General features: G+C 42.5%; 1 protein-coding gene and 1 pseudogene across 1 annotated transcript; one reads left to right on the forward strand and one right to left on the reverse strand.

Annotated features, from left to right (window-relative positions):
* The first annotated feature begins 358 nt into the window (after positions 1-358).
* Positions 359-24,712, forward strand: LOC149007692 (mitochondrial adenine nucleotide transporter ADNT1-like; annotated as a pseudogene).
* Positions 18,454-20,940, reverse strand: LOC149007693 (uncharacterized). Its single transcript, XM_089165339.1, has 3 exons — positions 20,797-20,940; positions 20,376-20,623; positions 18,454-19,339 (listed from the first exon to the last, which is right to left on the reverse strand). Exons 1-3 carry the CDS (start codon positions 20,938-20,940, stop codon positions 18,691-18,693), a joined length of 1,041 nt encoding a protein of 346 aa, XP_089021465.1. The 3' UTR covers positions 18,454-18,690.

Below are 24,712 nucleotides of genomic sequence, written 5' to 3' on the forward strand. Positions count from 1 at the left end.
ATGGCCGGTAACTTACCAAGTGGCGCCCCCTTGATTGTTTAGATTAGGTTAAAATGGGCCCGATTATGGTCTAACCGGGGCGAAAGATGTGAACCCGGCCCAGATGAGTTCGATGCAATTTTCCTCCTATCAACAAGTAAATCCATGCCATTTAATTATCAACTATTCGATCCTATTTTGATTAGGTGCCGATCAAACTTGAATCCGAATCCACAAGCATGACCCGACTTCAAAAATCCGAAATTATGAAACTGTCATGGTAAGGTTATTTTTGCTTTGGCAGGTGGTAGTAATGAGAAAAATATTACTCGATTGGAATTATATGCGATCAAGCGTGGCATGGAGACTGCTCGCTGAAATGGGTTTGACGATGATAGAAATTCGATCTGATTTCATGGTGGCCATCCAATCTATTCAGGGACATTTTTCTACATCTTGGAAAGTTTTTGATTTGATCATGGAGATTAGGGAGCTAAGGGGTGGTTTTTTGATATGTAATTTTGTTCATCATGTTCGGGAGATTAACGTTTGTGCGGACTTCCTGGCAGGTTTCTTTAATACCTCCCAAGAAATCCATCTAGCTGCAGATGCTCTTCTCTTTCTGCTTTTGTTCGGGATGATGCTAATGGTAAGAAATTCTTCAGAATGTAATCTTCTTTCTTTTTTTCTCTTTTGGATTCTCCAATAAATGGCCCTGGCATTGTGTAGTACTCAAAAATGTATAAATACACCCTGCATACATTTGATCCTCACCAGACATTGCTAAATGTGGGAGCCTTGTGCATTGGGTACGACCTTTTTTATGCGTGGCCTTGGCAAGAACAACTATGCAAGTAAATGGTTCCACCAATGTTCGATTTAGGACACCGTTTCTTCAGATTCCCTTTTAATTAATAAAGGATCATTCTGTTCACTTATATGGTCATAAAACTATAAAGAAAAGTCACTATTAAAATAAATTCAGAATCCAGATGTACCTCTCCCTGAGACAGTACTATTTAAAATTGTGAATCAACCGAAATATGACCCTCACAACCCTTTTCCTAGTGAATATGGATCCTACTGAAGATTAGGCTCCATAAGAATTTATCATTCCAAATGTTAGATTATTCCTGTATATTTGCAGTTTTAGGCAAAGCTAATTTACCTTACCTTATCCTGTCCTTTTATCCTTCCAGAGGTGCATCCAACAAATCATGACTTAACAATGTGTCTATTAACAAGTTATCATGATAGTCTTCCAAAAGAAATGTCAATATACAATGATGACCTCTTTAGAGTCCCATCCATGGTAACTTGTCCGTTGGTTATGATTTTTCATGAGCTAGGGGATGTTTATGTTGGAGTGTTTTTTGTTCACGTGATTTCTTTTCCCTGACTGTTTTTAAAATTTATTTTATGCATGTTCTCATTAAGAGTTTTATGAGGAACCAGCAGTAGATTCTCCTTTTTATTTTTTTTATTTTTTTATTACATAAGAAACCATCGCTCCAACACAAAGTTTATTTTCCTTTGACATTTGGTGCATAGCTTAGGCCTTGTATCCAGCAGTAGCATGGCCTCAAATAGGGCTGATTGGAAGGAAAGAATCCATGTAGCCAACCCCATTTAACTGTGATAAGGCTTCTTGTTGTTGTTGTTGTATTTGGAACTATGGTGTTGATCAACCTCTGTCTTGTTCGTCTGTTTTAACCTGTTGTTACACTTTAGCAAGAATAGCTAAGTATTATTTAGTCCTCTATTCTTTATGTTATTCTATGGATGTTTTCTTTGCTGTTGCAGGTCACGCACTGCTGTTGCCCCATTGGAACGATTTAAGATCTTGCTCCAGGTATTCTTTTTTCCCTAAACCAATCGATTTTTGTTTTTTTCTTAGTATACTTCTCATTTTCTGTGCATGGACTCTCTTCTGTTATTTGATCCTTAAAACTGCTCAATATAATTAATGAGTGAAGTGTCTGACAAAATTTTCTGAAAGTTTTATATGTATGTCAGTTTAACATAAAAGTTGCAATGTTTATGTAAGGTTTATTTCCAAATGAAATAATTTTGTTGAGGAGGTGAAGTTTTTAAATGCTATATTCACAATCTCTCTTTATTTGTTGGATTCTGGAAAAAGAACCTACATTCTCCTTGGGATTCTTGTAACACATGAACAGGATTATTGAAGGCAGGATCAGAATTCAGGCAGTCAAACTCTTAACTTCAATTTGTATATGTTTGATCAACTGCCTATATTTAACTCAATCTGAGGTTTGAGATACTATATACTTGTCTAAGGCAGCTTTAAGAATTTCGGCTGCATCTGACTTCTCTGTGGCAGGAATACGTGCACATTATATCCTTTACTACTGAGTAGGGCCCCTTCAATGTTAGTTCATATTTTGTTATGTGTATATGGAATACTCATTCCTGGGCATAGTGAAATACTGAATATTAAATTTATGCTTGAACGCAGTTTTGGTTGGACATCTAAAGTGCCATTTCTTCACATTTCGCCTATTCATATATTTCATGTTCCACCCCATTCTGAATATTATTGTTTCTCTTGCATTTGTTCTTATTGTTTCCCATTTACAATTTCACTGCCCATTATCTATTAACAATGTAAGACATTATTGCAGGGTTTTTTCCTTCTTGTCAATTTACTGATTAAAATAATGCAGGTTCAAAATTCTCATAATATAAAATATAATGGAACAATTCAAGGCTTGAAATTCATATGGAGAACAGAAGGTCTCTGAGGACTTTTCAGAGGCAATGGTAGCAATTGTGCTCGTATTGTCCCAAACTCAGCCGTCAAGTTATGAAGAAGCATCTAGGTATGTTCTTTCACTGGCATTATTTTCTCATGTAAGTTTTTATTGCATTCATTCTTTTACTTTTCAACAGGAATTGCAATGACCGTTTGTATACTGCATTTCGTATGTATGTTGATTGTGAATATGAAAATATTATGTAGCAGCAATTCATTGAGTTAGGTGAAGGTTGACTTTGTTGTATCAGGTATTTTAGCATTTGAAAAGAATGTTGGAAAGACTTTGAGGAATGACATATGTTATGATAAACCAGTTGTCAGAGTTGCCACTTTGTTATTTGGTAAACAGTAATTGATATGGAGGAATAGCTGAGGCAATTCTGTGAGGAATGTGGGTTCACATAAAAAATATAGTTGTCAAAGAGACAAGGTGACCAAGGCAGTGGAGGGCAAACAAAGTGCCGTTAGGCATCTTCCTAGGCGTAACCCGGGTGCCCAAGTGTTTATTGTTTTTATTTTCCCTCATTTCTAACGCCGTTTGCCATGCTATGACATATGCCTTACATCATGCTGAAAGTGAACACTTCAGCCACTTTAATTTATAAAAATAATGAACAAAAAGCCGGAAGATAACAGATTGAAGAGCAAGCAAAAACAAGTTCATGAGGCATGCTTATAGTTTTCAATCTTAACAAGCAAGAAGGCATTGCACAGGGAACAGTTATTTTTCTCCGTAAGCACTACTGAAATGATATGTGCACATGGAAGTGGTTTGGTTTCATTATTATTCAAACATGTGAACTGAACGATTAGGAAGGCATAGTAACTGAGGAATGAATCCAGTTTTAGATATATAAAAGTTCAAACTAGGTGCCGAAGGCTTCTGCACAAGTAGAGTGGGGGGGGGGGTAGGTTTCCTATGCAACCTTACCTCTGTAATTTTTACCGACAGGTTTTTTCAATGCCTTGACCTCGGGCTACAACTGTAATCCACCAACCATTGCACCATGGCCCTCCCTTCCAGTTCCAATGAAGTACCAAATGAAAGATAGTTGAACCTTAATTATTTGGCACATGAACTCAGTTTGTCAGGAACTTCATCATTCTACACTTTCCTTCTGTTGTAGTACAGATTTTCATTGTTATCCCTATGATCCTGGGAAGTGGTCTCCATAACTTTCTTAAGGTCCTTGTTAACTGTTGTGGGGAACTAAGGTCCCGAGTCCCCCCCCCCCTCGGGAGAGATACACCTCCCTCGGGCTGGTGCATCTCTTCCCTCATAAAGGGTCCCGAGTGCCTCACTCGGGACAGATGCACCCCTTTGGGTTGTCTGATTTCTTCCTTGAAGAAGGTCCCGAGGGCCTCATTCGACTCTCTCCCTCTTGGGCAGGTTCATTTCTTCGTTGGAGAAGTGCCACACTTGGGAAAAATATATATCTATATCCAACTCTAGCATTTCTCAGAAGACTAAGTCAAGAAGAGTTAGTTACGCATAAACACTCAGCATATCTATTCCGAGAATTGGTGAGGTGAGTCAGCATAACGGCATTATCAGGTGCGACAAAGAAGGAGATGTTATTCCACTACTCCACTCACTCCTCAACTATCGATCCGGAACTTAAGGAATCGCCACCTCCAGGTAACCTCTATATAAACCCACCTCCTACATGGAGAAAGGTACGAGAACTTTCATCTGAGTACTTACTCATTATGTTCTTGAGAACTCTCTCAAGAACCATTATTGTTGCCTAGGCTGACTTGAGCGTCGGAGGCGGTTCCCCGGCCAAAACTAGGCCGGACCGTTCTTGCTTTCTTTGTGTGTGCAGGCATCCCAGTTATTCCAACTTGGTTGGAGAGCTCTTAAGGTGGTCATCTCAATATCCGGCTCTCGAAGAAGTTCTAGACGCAACAATTTGGCGCCGTCTGTGGGAAACGTCACAGAAAGTCATGACAAGACATACCACACCTCAGGTGACAAGTTCTCAAATTCTCACTCGAGCGAGAAAAAGGGAGACGAGAAAACGGACGTGTTGAAGAACAAACTCTCCCTTCTCTAGATCGACAAATTCGTATTCCAGAGGAAGGTCAAGAAGGAGTTCCGGAGAATCCCCCGTTAACTATTCCAACTCCATTTGGAGAAGGCGGTTCGAGTCAACCTCCAATTCCAGCGACAGTGGCCGATTCACAGAATATGCAAAGAGAAGTCCAACAACAAATGTTGGAACTCCAAGGAGTTGTTTGAGGCTTAGTCCATCAGATCGGGGAACCATCCGGACCCCCCAGAAATTCCCAAGAGGGACGAAGGCGTGAAGCCGTCCGTCAGACTCAGGATAGGCAACGTCCGGTGAATGAAGAAAGGAGAAATCCCAGAATACCAAGACGACCAGCCGAACGAGTTGGAGAAAGATCTCAAGGAGTTCGTATTGAAGAACCACTTCCCCGAGGAGATCAGACGAGGGGAAGTGTTTTCGATCGTTTGGCGGGGCTTAGACAGACTCGGGACTTACCCGAAAGGGAGCGCAGAAATGAAAGAGTTCGGGAACAAGAAGGCGAAAGCACCGGAAGAGGCCATTCTAGATCTAATTACCCGAGAGGGTCGGTTAGTCAATATGGATCTTCTCATAGACCAACTTCCCAATATTCTGATCTAGGAAGTGTTCGGTCTCCGCAAGAACGTCAAGAGGCGCATGGTCTCGGGAGAAGATTAGATGCCATGGAGAGACGGCTTGAGGATCGGGACCTCGATGACGACTATGATGTGGTTGATAGAGAACCCTTCTCAGAAGAAGTCATGAGAGCACCTCTTCCACCGAACTTTATCATGCCGACATTCACTCCCTATGAAGGTAAGTCCAATCCTCGAGAACATATTAGTTATTTTAAATCTGTCATGGCTGTTATTGGCCGAGAAGATGAGCTATTATGCCGAACTTTCCCGGCATCTCTCAAAGGCCCAGCGATAAAATGGTTTTCTAGCCTACCGCCAAGATCCATCCAAAACTTTCCAGAACTCGGGAGAAAATTTATTGCCCGATTCCGAAGTTGCATCGGGAGTAAGAAGACAGCAGATAGCCTTTTTGCCATTAGGCAGAAACCAAATGAGTCCGTTCGGGACTATCTTCTCAGATTCGATAAAGTGGCTATTGAGGTAGAAGAGTTGGATGACACAGTAGCGTACAATGCGCTATGGAGTGGAATAACCCAAAGACGTTTGCTCGAGGTATTGCTCCAAGACAAGCCGAGGACTTATGGAGCACTTCTTAAGAAATGCCAAAAGCAAGCAACGGTCGCAGAAGTTATTAAGCCCGAGAAGAGTCCACAAGAGGCGTAAAGGACAAGAAGAATTATGGAGAAAGAGGTCAGAATTCAAATGCTCGGGCAAGAGATGACAAAAAGGGAGTTTGGAAGGAAAGACTCGCCAATGGAGACTTTACACCTCTTAATACTAAGAGGTCATAAATTCTATTACAGATCAGAGATAACGAAAACTTGAAGTGGCCGGGCAAGATAAGAGCCCGACCCGAAGATAGGAATATGACAAAGTATTGCCGCTTTCACAAAGACTACGGCCACCATATGGATGAGTGCAGAAATCTAAAGATCGAGATCGAGAAACTCATCCAAGAAGGGCATCTTGAAAAGTATCTTCAGAAGAAGCGACAAGATCGAGAGAAGTCCCCACCTAGATCAACTAAAAGACTCAGATCCAAAAGTCCCGAGAGGGCAGATAAGAATCCCGAGAAGAAACCCGACACTCGGGAGTTTTCCCCCATTTACATTGTTTTGGGAAATCCGACAGAAGAATCCATTAAGAAGGCGAAGCAAAAGGCACAGTTCGTTGGATCGATGCAGTTGCCAAGAAAACGAAGAAATGACTTATGCCCAGATCCAATAACCTTCACCGGCGAAGATCTCAAGGGCGTCACTTCTCCTCACGACGATGCTATAGTTATCAAAGTGAAATTGGCAAATCGAGAAGTTCACCGAGTTCTTGTGGACACGGGATCTTCCGTCGACTTACTATCTTATGAAGCATTTAAGAAATTGAAGTTTGAGGACGAGATGATGACTCCATGCGGGACTCACTTATATGGGTTCGCCGGGTCGTCCGCCATATCCGAAGGGACTATCCAATTGGATCTAAGGATCGGGACCTCCCCTTGGGATGCAGTCATCCAAGCAACATTCATGGTGGTTCGGGACCTTTCAGCTTACAACGTTTTACTCGGGAGGCCAACTCTTAATGCCGAACACATATGAAGTTGAAGTTTCCAACCACAGCGGGAGTCGGGGAGTGCTCTTCTGATCAGCGACTCTCCAGACAATGTTATGTGAATTATCTTAAGAAAGTCAAAAAAGCCGAGAGATCGGGCAATACAATGAGTATTGAAATTCGGGATGACCGGGATGAAGATGCTATGCAAAGAGCCGAACCTGTTGAGAAACTTGAGTGAATTCAACTTCATCCGGATCTTCCCGAGAGAGGGACAATGATTGGTTCAGAACAGCCTACAGAATTCAAGGAAGAACTCATCGAGTTTCTCCAAAACAACCTAGATGTATTCGCGTGGTCGGCCGAAGACATGCCCGGAATAGATCGAAGAGTTGCAGAACATAGCTTATGGATCAGGGACGATGCAATTCCAATGATCCAAAAAAGAAGGAATTTTTTGCTCGAGAAACATGCTGCCATTAGAACTGAAGTGGAGAAGCTAGAGCAATCGGGTTTTATAAAACCCATAGAATGCCCAACTTGGTTGGCGAATGTAGTCATGGTGAAGAAAGCCAACGGCAAATGGAGAATGTGTACAGATTACACAGACTTGAATAAAGCATGCCCAAAGGATTGCTATCCACTTCCCCGGATCGACCTTTTGATCGACGCCACAGCAGGACATGAAGTATTGAGCTTCATGGACGCTTACTCGGGATACAATCAGATTATGATGAATCCCAAGGACGAGAGGGATACGGCCTTCATGACGGATCGAGAAAGTTACTTTTATAAAGTAATGCCCTTCGGATTGAAGAACGTTGGGGCCACTTATCAGAGAATGGTAAACAAAGTCTTCAAAGACCAAATAGGAAGAAATATGGAAGTTTATGTGGATGATATGCTTATAAAGAGTATCATCCGAAAAAGTCATCTGGAAGATCTTGAAGAAGTCTTTGATACTTTGAGAACATACCAGATGAGGCTAAATCCGGAGAAATGTGCTTTTGGAGTTTCTTCCGGAAAATTCCTTGGGTTTATGGTATCCCAACGAGGAATTGAGGCAAACCCGGAGAAAATCAAAGCCTTGCTCGAGATGGAGTCACCAAGGACGGTTAGAGACATCCAATGCCTAACTGGAAGAGTAGCAGCCTTAAACAGATTTATCTCACGATCGGGTGAGAAATGTTTGCCTTTCTTCAAAGCTCTTAAAGAGCTCGGGAAGGCAAAGGATACCTTATGGACCGGTGAATGTCAGAAAGCGTTCGAGAAGTTGAAGGAGCTCGGGACTCCACCTCTCTTAGCCCAACCTTCAACGGGAGAACAATTATTCACATACTTAGCCATTTCTCCAGCGGCAGTAAGCGCGGTCTTAGTAAAAGAAGAAGGTACTTCACAAAACCCTATCTATTTCATAAGTCATGTTTTAATAGATGCCGAGACACGATATCCGGATGTGGATAAACAAGCCTTAGCACTTGTAATCGCATCTCGAAAACTCAGACCATACTTCCAAGCTCATCCAATTGTAGTCTTGACCAACTTCCCGTTGAAGAAGATACTACAGAAACCAAACTTAGCCAGAAGAATGGTCACATGGGCTATTGAGTTAAGCGAATATCAAATTGAGTACAGAACTCGTCCAGCCATAAAGGGACAAGTTCTGGCCGACTTTATTCTTGAGAATAGCATGCCTAGTTCGGGAGTAGAAAATTCACCCGGTCCAGAGTTATGGACTTTGCATGTTGACGGCTCGAGCAACTCTTCGGGGAGTGGAGCAGGGCTAATGCTAATCAGCCCGGATGGATTCAGTATTCATTATGCTTTAAGATTCAACTTCAAAGCCTCTAATAATGAGGCCGAGTATGAAGCCCTACTGGCAGACTTGCCCGAGCCTTAAGAGTCCGAGAGTTGGAAGTCCGAAGAAACTCTCAGTTGATTGTGAATCAAGTTCGTGGCGTGTACGAGGCAAAAGAAACAAGAATGGCAAATTACTTAGCCAAAATTGATGATTGTCGCCATTATTTCGATCATCTTGAGATAAAGCAAATTCCGAGAAAGGAAAATGAAGTAGCAGATGAGTTATCCAAGTTGGCTTTATCCAAATAATCGGCTTTAGGCTCAGCCGTTTATATTGAACAGTTAGAAATTCCTAGCATTCGGGAAGCCGAGGCAATGGATATTGAAGAAGAACTTAGTTGGATGAGCCCAATTATAGCATATTTGAAGAATGATATCCTCCCAGAAGACGTCAAAAAAGCTAAGGCAATTAAAAATCAAGCAGTGAAGTTCACCATTATTGAAGAACAGCTTTATAAAAGATCAGTCACACAGCCTCTTCTAAGGTGTGTTGGCCCTTCTCAAGCCCAATATGCCTTAGTTGAGGTACACGAAGGAATATGTGGAGCGCATATGGGAGGCCGGGCTTTGGCCCATAAAATAATACGCCAAGGCCTTTATTGGCCGACTATTCAGAAAGATGCCGTGGAATATGTCAGAAAATGCAAGCAATGTCAACTTCATGCATCTGTTCCGAAGACTCCGGCTGTTCCTCTTACATCTGTCTCCAGTCTGATTCCCTTCGCCATGTGGGGAATGGATCTAGTTGGAAAGCTTCCTAAGGCCGCCAACAATAGAGAATATTTGGTCGTGGCAATCGACTATTTCACTAAGTGGGTGGAAGCCAAACCTCTCTCATCCATTACTGAGAAACAAATGGAGAAGTTCTTTCAAGAAAGAATCATCTACAGATTTGGAATTCCAAAGATCCTTGTGACTGACAATGGAAAGCAATTTATCGGAGCCGGCTTCAAGAATTTTTGTGAAAGATATCACATCGAGCATAGAACATCATCAGTGGCGTATCCGCAGAGCAATGGGCAAGTTGAAATAACCAATCGGACGCTGTTAGATGGAATAAAAAAGCGTTTGGAGACAAGTCGAACCAAATGGGTGGAAGAATTAACAAGCGTCCTTTGGTCATATCGTACCATGGCCAGAACTCCTACGGGAGAAACACCTTTTCGGCTAGCCTACGGCACAGAAGCACTTGTCCCAGTGGAGGTATTGGCAGAATCAAAGAGATATACTGACTTCAATGAAGAAGCAAACGAAGAAGGCTTGAAGAGTAATCTTGATCTAATAGACGAAGTACGGAGCATGTCAGAATACCGGAATCAAAGATATCAAAACCGAATAGCCGAATACTTCAATGCTCGGGTAAAAATAGAAGACATCGTGCGGGTGACTTAGTGCTCCGCAAAGTTGCGGCATCAGACCCAAGAAACCAAGGCAAGCTCTCACCCACATGGGAAGGGCCTTATCTCGTCGAACAAGAGACGAAACCAGGAACCTACAAGCTAAAAAGCTTGGCCACGGGCGAGACAATTGATCAAACTTGGAATTCCATGAACCTTCGGAAATTCTATCAATAGAATTATTCCAAATATGTAACACTTGCAGGTAAAGTCGAAAGACCATTTGATTTTCAATAAATCCACGTCTTCATTGTCGACATCCTTTTTTCTCAAGAAGAAAGTTATAGTGAAGAATATACAAGCATCTCTTCAAATTATTCAATGGCGTTACACTCGGGACCTCGCTCGGGTAGCCACTCGGGAGTAAGGGTGTCAATTGGTACGGTTTCGGTGCGGTACCAACTTTGAATATCGAAAACCAGAACCGTACCGTACCGAATTCAAATGGTACGGTACGGTTTCGGTATTTACAAAAACGGTTCGGTACGGTTTCGGAATTAAATAGGTACGGAAAAACGGTTTAAACACAGTATCTAGTGCGGTACAATTTTGGTACAAATGAACTTATGCCACTTTTGTTATTAGTTCATTAAGATCCTAATGAAATTGTGATCAACCAATCGATAAAATATGAAATTAACATAGATTAAGCAAATAAATCTAATTAATAGAGGCAAAACAAGTAAATCTAAGAAGAGAAGTGAATGATGAAAAGAAAAATTAAAATAGGGAATTAGGGATAGGGAAAAGGTTAAGTGTTTTAATTGTAAAATTACAACTTATATCTCTTAATTGTGTACGGTACCAATTCGGTACGGTTTCGGTACGTACCGACGGTATGAGTACCTAAAACCGGAACCGTACCGAAGAAATTCGGTTTCGGTACGTACCGTACCGAATTTTGAACGGTGCGGTTTTAGACGGTGCGGTTCGTTACGGTTAAACGGTTTCGGTACGCAATTGACACCCTTACTCGGGAGTTTTCCCCACCTCTTATGAAAGTCCAAGTGAGACTCTCATGAGATGGAATTATTCAATGGTGTTACACTCGGGACCTCGCTCGGGTAGCCACTCGGGAGTTTTCCCCACCTCTTATGAAAGTCCAAGTGAGACTCTCATGAGATGGAATTATTCAATGGCGTTACACTCGGGACCTCGCTCGGGTAGCCACTGGGAGTTTTCCCCACCTCTTATGAAAGTCCAAGTGAGACTCTCATGAGATGGAATTATTCAATGGCGTTACACTCGGGACCTCGCTCGGGTAGCCACTCGGGAGTTTTCCCCACATCTTATGAAAGTCCAAGTGAGACTCTCATGAGATGGAATTATTCAATGGCGTTACACTCGGGACCTCGCTCGGGTAGCCACTCGGGAGTTTTCCCCACCTCTTATGAAAGTCCAAGTGAGACTCTCATGAGATGGAATTATTCAATGGCGTTACACTCGGGACCTCGCTCGGGTAGCCACTCGGGAGTTTTCCCCACCTCTTATGAAAGTCCAAGTGAGACTCTCATGAGATGGAATTATTCAATGGCGTTACACTCGGGACCTCACTCGGATAGCCACTCGGGAGTTTTCCCCACCTCTTATGAAAGTCCAAGTGAGACTCTCATGAGATGGAATTATTCAATGGCGTTACACTCGGGACCTCGCTCGGGTAGCCACTCGGGAGTTTTCCCCACCTCTTATGAAAGTCCAAGTGAGCCTCTCATGAGATGGAATTATTCGATGGCGTTACACTCGAGACCTCGCTCGGGTAGCCACTCGGGAGTATTTCCCCACCTCTTGCGAAAGTCCAAGTGAGACTCTCATGAGATGGAATTTTTTCGATGCCATACATTTCTCTCCAAGACCTTCATTCGGGACCATATTCGGGACCATCTGTAATAAAGGCTCGGGAGAAATCAAAACATCATCAACCCTACGGCATTACGCTAGGGGAATGACTTGGGAAGACACACGGGACCAGTCAACAAAGAAGCTTAATGCCTCAGTTTGAATAAAACAACTGCAAGTTAAGTTACTATTCAAAACATTTGGCCACAAGGACCAATATTACAGAAAGCGCAAAGTTGCGCAAAATTCAACACTGTTTATAAAAAATTCCAAAAGTTTCTCAGAAACGAAAGCAAGAAAAGGTTGAAGTCTTTCAGTTCTTAGGAGGATTCCCAAGTTCGGGAAGATTGTCTTCACCAGGCCCATCGCCACCAGGAGTTTCTTTCTCAAGACTCCCTCCAGAGCCCACCTCTTGATCGCCATCAACATAGAGAAAAGGATCGGGAGGGCTGAAAGGTTCTTGGCATTTAACTCCTTCGGGTACGGCTCTTTCAAGAGTCTCATAAACTCTACCGTCTAGCATTCCGCCTAATTCCTTCGGGATAGGAATATCTACCCGTCGGAGAACAGCAGTAAAAGCATCATTAAGCCCGAGGCGGTAGGTGGAAGCAGAAAGAGCCACCTGGAGTTTCTTGAACTGAGAAGTGCCGAGGTAAGAAGTGATGATCTCTTTCTGGACAACCTCGGGCACCTCATCGGCACTGATGGGAAGTTTACCAGCACGGACTTCTTCGCGAAGCTGCATGGCAATAGTCTCCATCTCAGCTTTCTCGCGCTTCAACTTCTCCATTTCTTGAAGGGCCTCTTCCAAATTTTCTTTGGCCTCAGAAAGTTCCTCCTTAAGAGCTGCCTTGCTTCTGGACATCTCCTTCAGTTTCAAGCTTCTCTCTTCATCCCGTTTCTTCAGAGACCCAATAGTCTTGATAGACTCAGAGAGGTCGGCGACACTTCGTTCCTGATCTGCCTTCAGCTCTTGAAGCTGATCCTTTAAATGCTCGGAACGAATCATGCACTCGCCCATGTAATGCGCCCCTCCAGAGAAGAACCTGAAGAAAATATGGAATACCATGTTACAGAAATCACTTGGAGAACTATAAAGAACTAAGGACGAAGAATTACCTGTAGGCGTTGGCATAGAATTTGTCATCTAGAAGATCCTTCAGATGCTTTCGGTCCGAAGGGATCATCCCCTCAAGAAGCCAAGACCTGGCAGCGTTAGAGTCCCCCAACACTGTGTCGGATGAGGTCAGATCCCATCCGGGAACGAAGACAGGGGACTTTCGAGATTCCTCCTCGGCGGCCTTCTCACTCTCCCGAGGCCTCTTCAATGGCCTGCCCGAGCGGCTTGATGGAGACTCTTGGGGAACACTTATCTCAGGAGGCCCTCCTCCCAAAGAGATACTCTTCCTCGCAGTCTTCTTGCCCGAAGGCTTGGATGAGCCAGGAGCGCCGAGAGCCTGGACGGCGGGACCAGTTTCTGTAGCACTACCTTTCTTCACTGGCTTTCGGGAAAAAGCCTCTTTGATATTCCCAGTGGTAAGTGCCCGAAGAGCGTCGATGTCCAATTTTCTAGACACTGTGACAACAAACGAAGAAAGTCAGAAAGTGCGAAGATAAGAAAAATATACAAAATTGAAGAATATCAATGAAGAAGGGGCTCACCCGGAGAAAAGCCCCACAACTGAAGAGCAGACGGATACTCAGATAAATATCCGTGAACTGCGGCTGAATCTCCGCCAACTTGGATGATCTTTTCTAAAGCCGCTTCTTCGGCGGCGGATAACTCAATGAGATTATTGAGTTCTTTAAGATCAGACTTAGATTTCTTCACAAAAGTAGTTGGGAATGGCGGCGGGACCGGGGGCTGGCAGAAGAAAAAGTGATGTCTCCACCCTTTGGTGGAGGTAGGCATAGACCCCGGCAAAATAATGTTGCCTGACCAATCCACGGCGTCGGTTGCCCGACAAAGAAGAGAGAGCCAACCCCCTTTTGATTGACTCTTAACTTCAAAGAAACGCTGAAGGAGGGGGAATGATGGTTTGACTCCAACATTATGACAGAAACCAACAAAGCAGGAAACATTTCTCCAACTATTTGGAATAAGGTTGGATGGAGAAATTCCGTAATGAACTAGAAGGTCTTCAATAATTTTCTAAACTGGAAGGCGAAGACCTCCTAGGAAAGCATCATAATAAAGGGAGAAGGCCCCACTCGGGGGCTCTCCAACTCGACTAGAGGAGGACTGGAGCTGGAAGAGATAACTCTTTGGAATTTCGCAGAAATCCCTTAGACACTTGAGATGATCTGGGTTGAGATCTCCGGGATAGAATTATGGACCCGAAGATTTGAGATCATAGTCAATGTGAGAAGGCGTCTTGGGTTTGTTCCTTTCTTCGAGAGTTGCCTCTTCGGAAAGCAACTCAGAAAAATAAAAGGTGGCCAGCGATTGCGGCAATCCTGAGGACGAGAAAGGGGTGGGCGAGGTAAATAATGTCTCTGACTCACTCGGAATTTACCAGGAGATTGATTAATACTATCAACCTCCTGCTCATCCGAAGAATCCACAGAAGGACCCAGGTTGACTAAGTCGGTTCCTAAATCAGAGCATAGAGGTTCTTGGTCAAGAGGGTCGTCCCTAGCTAAGTCAGCAGTTGCTCTCAGAATACGAGAGTCAGAAGAACCTGAGAAAGCATCTTCACCGGAATAATGCATGGATTGGGTTCAGGAAGACAACTCGGGACTGGAAATCTCAGCTGTCGGGACCTCCAGTGGGGAGGGGGCTCGGGCTACTTCCTTGCCTTTTCCTAAATTATCCATAATGCAGAAATGACAAAGGAAAGAAATGAAGAAAAGTTAGAGAAAACTTACTGGTTTGAAGATTGGAATAAGCAAGTTGGAGAAGGCAAGCAACGCAGTCAGGGGACTTCAGAGGGAGTTTGCAAGCAAAAAATTGAAAATGAGGATTGAACCTCTATTTATAGTGAGGAGGAGGAAGATGAAGAGACACATCCAACGGCTGTGAATCAAGCAAAGCGACGGTTGAGATCTGGCATATGAAAGGTCGCGATCCAACAACCAACAATGAACAGACACAACGGTCGAGATTGAGGGACTCAAGATCTCAATCAAATGGCCCATGATCGAGTAAATCAACGGCTGAGAAAACATGACCATTCGCATATCAGAAGCAGCAATAAATGTGAATTAGTACGATGGTTGGGAGTTACGAAGGCCTTGGAGAAATAATGGCTATCATTCAAGACGACGTCTTAAAGTCTCTCCAAGAAGAAAGGAAATTTTCTAAGAAGCCTGGGAGTAACATTCCATACGTTCGAGAAGTCAATCGCACGGAATGGGGGGCTCTGTTGTGGGGAACTAAGGTCCCGAGTCCCCCCCCCCTCGGGAGAGATACACCTCCCTCGGGCTGGTGCATCTCTTCCCTCATAAAGGGTCCCGAGTGCCTCACTCGAGACAGATGCACCCCTTTGGGTTGTATGATTTCTTCCTTGGAGAAGGGTCTCGAGTGCCTCACTCGGGACAGATGCACCCCTTTGGGTTGTCTAATTTCTTCCTTGAAGAAGGTCCCGAGGGCCTCATTCGGGAGAGACACCTTCCATGTGGGATGGCTCACCTCATCCTTGAAGAAGGTCCCGAGGGCCTCATTCGGGAGAGATACCTCCCTCTTGGGCAGGTTCATTTCTTCGTTGGAGAAGTGCCACACTTGGGAAAAATATATATCTATATCCAACTCTAGCATTTCTCAGAAGACTCTCTTGACTAAGTCAAGAAGAGTTAGTTACGCATAAACACTCAGCATATCTATTCCGAGAATTGGAGAGGTGAGTCAGCATAACAGCATTATCAGGTGCGACAAAGAAGGAGCCGTTATTCCACTACTCCACTCACTCCTCAACTATCGATCCGGAACTTAAGGAATCGCCGCCTCCAGGTAACCTCTATATAAACCCACCTCCTACATGGAGAAAGGTACGAGAACTTTCATCTGAGTACTTACTCATTATGTTCTTGAGAACTCTCTCAAGAACCATTATTGTTGCCTAGGCTGACTTGAGCGTCGGAGGCAGTTCCCCGGCCAAAACTAGGCCGGACCGTTCTTGCTTTCTTTGTGTGTGCAGGCATCCCAGTTATTCCAACTTGGTTGGAGAGCTCTTAAGGTGGTCATCTCAATATCCGGCTCTCGAAGAAGTTCTAGACGCAACATTAACCAATGAAGAAGAAAGGGAAGACACACACAGACTGGAGAAGAGAGTAGGAGAGAGAGATTCGTGAGAAAAAGAGTGAATTAAAAGAAGAAGAAAAAACTGCTATCAAGTTCAAGAAAGGAAAAATACAAAAAAATAACAATAAAAAAGTATCTGCAGAAGAAGATGGATATGGAACAGAAAAAAGGGGGAAAGGGAACCAACGGAGAAGAGCCAATTTCAGAAGAGCCAACGGAGAAGGAAGAGCCAATTTCAGAACAAAGGAAGAGAAGAACAGAGGGAAAAAATGCAATAGAGAAGAAAAGTTGTGGTCTCTGTCCATCATTGGAGCCAGGTTCATGGTTGCCAAAGTCACTGGAGTGAAGGATTTTCATTTTCTCACTGACCCAAGGGGTGAGCAGTCAAAGTCAAGTGCCTGTTACATTTTATTTGTTTTGCTTTCAAGTAATTTGTTGTTTTGCCGTGTATTTGAATTATGTACCCTAGCAAATAGAAACTTAAGAATGGAGTAAAATACAAAAGACAAATTTAACAAAATGCCTTGACACTTAGTTGACAGGTTGCCTAGGCTTGAGGGAGGAAAAAAATGTTGTGACATGAAGGTTGCCTCTATGTGACACCTTGACAACTATGGTCAAAATCGTAGCATCTTGCTTCGCTGTAGTGAAAAAATGTGGATACAAGATTTCCCAGCTGGTATATATTGTGGTGACACCTCTTCATTTGTTTTGCAACTTTTTTACTGTATCAACGCTAGTAATCTTTGAGATCTTTTCATGGCACATCAATACTAATATGTTGGGTTTGGTTTGAGCTATCGCATTGCTCTTTGTACTTAGCCATCTCTGTTCGTGGTGGCAAATCTCATGCTTCTGCGGTGTTACTTATTTCCATGGCTACAATATACATTTAAAATCTTTTGCTACTCTTTGGTGTTATGGCTCTCCACTACCTCTTACTTACAACATAATATGATTTATGGCTGCTGGGAATTTTGGCTTGGCATTATCTAGTAAACCGTTGTTCTCTCCTCAGTCATTGTTCCTTTCTTTTTCCAACAGGGGCATTCTGTGGCTTTATCGTCAACAAACTGACAATGGTATTTTCATTACTCAAAATCTGTAATTTTGCTCGAGTTATGTCCACTGTTAATTTTACTGCCATTTTAATAAAGTTTTTGTAGTTGTATTTATATGAATCTCTAGGATTTATAAAGACATTGTGCCCATTTAGACCACAGAACAACAACTCAGCCTTACCCCCAACTAATTGGGGTGGGCTATGTGGATTTATGGGCTCCAATCACTATCTATTTGAGATCATACTTGATACAAGGCCAAAGGGATGTGTCAATTTTGGCCTAAGCTAATTTTTGGCCCACCTTTGGCACTTCTGATTCTTTCAATTTGACTTAGATCAGTCCTCCATACTGAAACATCCAAAGGTCTTTGCTGAATCTCACCATGCTACCTCTAACAACTATCTTGTAATTAATATTGTATTAGAGCTACGCCTATAACAGCTCTAAAATTATCATTCCTTACTTTATGCTTCCTAGTTTTGCGGCTTATCCATCTCAACATCGTCACCATCACTATACTAAGTTTATCTATTTGATATTTCTTAATGCTTAACATTCCATACCATATATGATAGCCAAACATATGCATATCCAAATCACAGGATTCTGATAAGACCCTCTCAAACTTGAATCTGAGTTCTATCGAGAGCTTACTAACAACAATGGATGACTACAGATTCAATACAAACAGCAACAACATATAAATCTGTTATTTCAATATCTCTGATAAACTTCAATAACAGAAACAAATAACACCAGAAACCTATGAATTCAGAACAACAAGACAGCAGAATAAAATTGGAGATATAATCTATTTCATCAAGCTTCCCTGATTGGATATAGCTGATGAATACAGAATTCTACTACTGATAAACACTTCTGAAATTAAGATAAAACTAATTATAATTCAGATAAGCTAGAACAGCCAATGGCTAGCTAATCCCCCCAGAGGTCTTCCCTCTCCCACAAGCACTTGCTTGTATCTTTTCTGTCCTCCCCTCTCTTCTCCTCCTCCCTTCCCTTACATAGCCCCTTCCATTCTAACCAACTCTTACGCATAACAAATTCCTGCACATTCACTCAATCAATTCTTGCCACATGGGCTGTCTCTTCTGCTCCTCTGTTCACAGCAGGGTGTTTGCTGCTGTCCATTGGGAGGCTGCCATCTGTAATCTCTATATTTAGATCCCCTGTAACAGCTGTAGGTAATGTTGCATACTCCCTCTTATCCCTTTGCTTGTACACCTTGGTTATTAGGGGCTTTATCAACACTTCCCTTCTTAAGTTTCACCTTGTCCTCAAGGTGAAAGAAAAATTTAGGCTTAGTCTGCAACACCAGAAACAGTTACTGCAACTTCTCCACATCCTCCAGGACCGTTCATGTAAAGCCTATCTGTTTTAGAAGGAGAATTGCCACTTGACAACAAACTTCCAAATCGAGATCTACCAGTTGCATTTGTTTTCCTAATCATGTGATCACTGACAAATCCTGAGAAAAGAGTAAGCTTAGAGTTCTTGATTCTTCCAGTTTCAGCATCAATCTTCAAGGAAGAAATAACACTGATAGAGCTGCAATCATTCATGGGCCTTTCAGGGGGAAATGCTGCTTCATGTGCATGAAGAAGCACACAGTCACAATGATTGGTCTCTGTCAAAACCACTGCATCAAATGTGGAATCCAAATCCTCCACTGCAAAACAAATGTCTGGGTATGCAGGAACTGTTTCTACTTCCTTTATTGAGTCCAGGTGTAAATGAACCCAACTTGGAGATGCATATACAGTCTTCACAACCTTATATAGAGGAGATAACAGTGTCTCGGAGCTGCTTTGAAAGTTCTGAAGAGACTGAATACCATTCCAAGGATTCAAAGGACCATTGGTGGGCAGCTGGCGATGCGATACCTTCGGTTCCTCTTGAGCACTATACCACACATCATAGATGAGTGGATGGGGGCCTAAGAGGTGCAAGCTGCCATTACGAATATGTGGTTGCAACGAAGACCAAGAAGCGATGCTTCAAAATGGATATCCGCCTGAAATCCAACGTAGAGGTAGGCGATTTTGGTCGAAGAATTCATGGCACAAGTAGTGAAGGAACGATGCCCTCTCCACTTAATTTTTACCGGCAGAATTTCCAGTTCAGGTGTTGTTGCGGAAGAGGTGGGTTTCTTCACCAATGTCGATTGCTGCATCTCTGCCTTGGGGTTTTGCATCAGATGCAAAGGCTTTTTCAAGAGGGAGGTAGAAGTTGATGGTTTCCCCAATTGATTAGGTCATACCTTAATCGCCACAACCTTGATATCGCTGACAACAGAAAGTCGTGAGGTTCGGGGGTTGAAGACGATGGTTCTCCACTATTCTGGTTCAATTGGACCACTTTTCTGGTAAGGGCTTGATTCAAGCTGGTTTTGGGTTTGGGTCGTGATCAGTTTGAGTTAATTCGGTTCAAGGGAATGCTGAGAAGGCTTGGGTTCGGGGTGAAGGAAATTGGCCAAGCCCCTGTTAGATGTTTAAAAGGGGTGGGGTCCAAATATTTAAACCTATGGGTTAAAAGGGATTGGCTGGGTATGGGTCCTATGGAAGAAACTAAATTGGCTGTGCTTAATATTGTGGCTTTTAAATCGGTGAAGACTAACCACTTAAGACGATGGGCTAAGACAAATGGGACGTAAATTGGGCCATTGAGATAGGATGGGTTTGGGGTTAATAAGATAGGTTGGGCCCAAGGTGGGTCATTTAAATGGGTTAGATCTAAGTGGATTAAGGAATATGGGTTGGGTATTGGGCTAATGAAATAAAATGGGCTGGGGTTTAAAGAAATAGGTTGGACCCAAGGTGGTTTCTTTGGGGGTCTAGCGGTCCAATCGTTGTATTGGGTTTGTTTGGGCCCAATGTGTGAGTCAAAGCATAGCTGAATGTGGCCCAAATAATACGATTTTTGGCCCATTTGGTTTGGATCAAACCCACAAACAGGTTTGATGTGAACCGAACCAACCCCAAAAGACCTAAAGCTCCATCGTCTTCTTCCCCAATTTCTGCAATCGAACTCCATAACCACCGCCTGCTGGTCTCCACCGATCGCACCAGGCCTCATGCTACGCTGTTGTGCTTCGATATCATGATTTTCTGCCGTTGCGATTTCACTCCAGTAGTCATCGTCGTCGAAAACTCTTATTCTCTTCTCCAAGTTCAGCGAGGAAAATTCTGAGTCACCAGCGAATGTCTCATTCTTGTGCTGCAAGGCTTCATCTCTCTGCGATTCTCAATGTAAACTTTTGATTCAGCATCGTGTTCCTTAGCATCAACTTCTAGTTGATGGGTGTTTGCAACCGAGCTTGAATCTGGCATCTTCCCTTCACCAAAATCTTGTTGCAAAGCTGCTTCAAAATGTATCCAATCGAACACTGGCCACTTCTTTTAGTACACCCACTCTAGGGCTTCTCCATACAAATATTGAACAGCTACTGCCAGCCGTTGGTCACCCTCGATGTGGTGTTCCCAGCAAAACAGGAAAACCTGCAATAGCCATCTCTGCACATTGTCTTTGCCTGAAAACAATGGCAATACCATCGCTTCTCTCCCTGGAATCGAACTGCTCTGATACCAAGTTGATAGGACTCTCTCAAACTTGAATCTAAGTCCTATCGAGAGCTTACTGACAACAATGGATGACTACAGATTCAATACAAACAGCAACAAAATATAACTCTGTTCTTTCAATATCTTTGATAAACTTCAATAACAGAAACAAATAACACCAGAAACCTATGAATTCAAAACAGCAAGACAGCAGAATAAAATCGGAGATATAATCGATTTCATCAAGCTTCCCTGATTGGATATAGCTGATGAATACAGAATTCTACTATTGATAAACACTTCTGAAATTAAGATAAAACTAATTATAACTCAGATAAGCTAGAACAGCCGATGGCTAGCTAATCCCCCCAGAGGTCTTCCCTCTCCCACAAGCACTTGCTTGTATATTTTCTCTCCTCCCCTCTCCTCTCCTCCTCCATTCCCTTACATAGCCCCTTCCATTCTAACCAACTCTTACGCATAACAAACTCCTGCACATTCACTCAATCAACTCTTGCCACCTGGGCTGTCTCTTCTGCTCCTCTGTTCACAGCAGGATGTTTGCTGCTGTCCATTGGGAGGCTGCCATCTGTATTCTCTATATGTAGATCCCATGTAACAGTTGTAGGTAATGTTGCATACTCCCTCTTATCCCTTTGCTTGTACACCTTGGTTATTAGGGGCTTTATCAGAGTCACAAAATGTTCTGAAGTAGATAGAAACCTATGACATTATTTTTTCCTCTTCTTAGGGTGGGGATCGGGTACTAATGTTTCCGGTTCAGACCTCTAATGCCTCAAGTCTACTACTTACTCCAATACTATTTGATGTACCATAACTAAATCAGATGGCATCCTGTATCAATTCTGATACTTGTTAGACCTTGTTGAATCTGTTGCAACTTATCAACCTAAAGTCCTTTTGAGAGATAGAAAGCATAACCCTGGTGTTTGTGTACTTATGACGTTTTGTTCAATGAATCAAAATCAACAACTATATATAGTTCTGAAAATTTTGCTTAAGATATCCGAACTTCGCTTGGATTTATTTTTAGTTTTTTTTGATACATAATTTTTTTTAAGTGAGGAAATAGTAAGGTGTTTATCCCAATTTCTTTTTCCTCTAACATTGCATAGCAAAACCTTAAGGTGTAAGTAAAATTGCGACTTAGAAAAGAAAGGATAATAAGGTTCCTGTGCCTATGATCTGGATTGCATAGGCTTTAGTTTAAGCCATTCCATTGTACTTGTTTTCAGTATAAACTACAGAATGACTGATGAGTGAATCCAACCAAAGAAAGAAAGTAGAGAAAAAAAGATGGGGAGGGGGGGGGGGTTGGATTGTATCCATCATAGTGAATCTCAACGTGGAGATATTTGTTTTTGGATGGGTAATTACTGTTTTACTCTACTGGGAGTTATTACTTGATTCTTGTGGCATAACCCAGATAGATTGTTTTGGGACTCGATGTAAGATTTGAAACTAAAGAGTACAGAAGCAAAGAATAGAGTATTTTCTTGCAAAGAACTTTGGGCAGGATGATCAAGTCAATGTTATCTTTCCAGCAGATCCAAAACTAAGCAGAGCAACTGGCAAGCAGAAGCCATGCAAACTAGGGTTTTAAGTTTAAAAGCTAGGTTTGAGAAAGACCCAATAGGTTTAAGGACTTAATATTTTTAGGGACTTTGGAGGAAGATGTTGAGATCTCCAAAGTGCCAGTCAGTTCACATCCTCTACAATTCCCACCCCCTGCAATTCTCTGTAATTCCTATCTAAGATTGTGACACATGGCAGTTAATTATTCGAGGGTCAGAATTAGAACCCAATTAGGAACTGAACCTAATAAATCCCTAAATTTTCTTTTCTCATAGTTTTATTATATTTGATTTTTAAACATTTTGCTTCTTCATTTACTAATGTAGTTCTATTAGGTTCTTGTGGATTGAATCTGGATGGCTTTTGTTTCTTACCTATTTTTTTTTGCAGAGGATGCACAGCTAACTCCTGTCTTACGCCTTGGAGCTGGGGCAGTTGCTGGAATAATTGCCATGTCAGCAACTTACCCAATAGACTTGGCACGAGGCAGGCTTATCGTGAAGGTATCATCTTTTATCTGCTCCCAAGAATTCATGTCTGTGGTACTTCCTTGAATTTTGATTTGAACGTTGCAATGTTGATTTTAGTGTCATTTTATGGTAACCTATCTCATTCCATGCCCTAAGAACTGTTCTCGTGGAAGAAAGCCCACGGGCGCTGTACAAAGGTTGGCTTCCTTCTGTCATTGGAGTTGTAAGTGGAATCTTTCTAATTGATAACCCTTCTCCCACAGCCTCCCTTTTTTCTCTTTTTTCTGTCGGCAAGTTATTGCTTCTCTGTCTGACTTCTATGAATCCTTGATTTCTTTGATGATCTTGGTGTCTTCTTTAGCTATTTGAATATAAATGAGAACGTAAAATAAGGTATTCTATAGATGAGATTTTGTCATACTACAGCTTCATTCAGGGGAACGAGTAGTTTGAAATATAGCATTCCTGAAAATGGATCTAACCATTGTTTCGTCTCTGATTTTCTAAGTCTCTTTCCTTTGCAAAATCCAAGCTGGAAGTTTATATTCTCACTGGCTCATACTGTTCCTTGCATTTTGTAGATTCCATACGTGGGCCGCCTCAACTTTTCTGTTTATGAATCCCTGAAGGAATGGCTAGTCAGAACTAGACCATTTGGCCTAGTTGATGGTGCAGAGTTGAGCGTGACAAAAACGCTTGCTTGTGGAGCTGCTGCAGGAACTGTTGGGCAGACAGTTGCTTACCCACTCGATGTTATTCGCCGAAGAATGCAGGGGGGGGGGGTGGTGGTGGAAGGAGGCTAGTTCAGTTGTCACTAGTGATGGGAAGCCAGTTGAATATTTGGGCATGGTTGATGCATTTAGAAAGACAGTTCGGAATGATGGCTTTGGAGTACTGTACAAGGGTTTTGTCCCAAACTCAGTGAAGGTCAGTATTATCACAACTTTAATGTGTCTTGCTAGATATTGTTCACCCACCCCTTCCCTACCCTCAGTTGGGAAAAAATAGGAATCCTGGACCATGTGGTTCTGCTTGGGTCTTGGACCTGCTATATGCTTACTTTGATTTGATGATCCGGAATACAATAAAATGAGTAGGGCTAAGTAGGGCTAAGTAGTGCATTGAAAATATATATATGCGTCCATGCATCCTTTCTAGTCTTGACTGATTCTAGTTGTGGCTCCTTAATACAAATGAACCTGTTGGTTTAATACAAAGAAATGCAAATGAACACATTATGCAATGTTGAATTTCAGTCTCAAAATAATCAATTCTTCCATGTAATGGTGGACTCTCCCATGTATGTGCAACCCCATATTTCTCCTGTGCACCCTCTTTGTGCTCGTGAATGATTCAATGCTATGGTTTGTCATGTAGCAAAGTCAGATTGGGCTGAAACTTAAACTTGTATGTGAGGGCTTTGGGGCTACGAGCCTGCCCGTTGCAGAATCAATGTGTTCCGTATCCAATATCACCAATGCATTTGTATTCATTTGTTAAAGTGGGCCTACTGCTTCCATCATACTGGTATCTTGCTGGGGGTTTGAGGCATCTACGTCTATTTTAATTTCATTGTCTTGGAAGTTATGTCAACACATTGCTGTTTTGCTCAGGTGGTTCCATCCATTGCAATTGCGTTTGTGACATATGAAGTGGTGAAAGATGTTCTTGGAGTTGAGATGAGAATATCAGACTGA

The sequence above is a fragment of the Hakea prostrata genome, chromosome 8 (assembly GCF_041222555.1).
Source record: "Hakea prostrata isolate BN-2017 chromosome 8, UWA_Hpros_2, whole genome shotgun sequence".
In the NCBI taxonomy this organism is placed as follows: Eukaryota; Viridiplantae; Streptophyta; class Magnoliopsida; order Proteales; family Proteaceae; genus Hakea; species Hakea prostrata.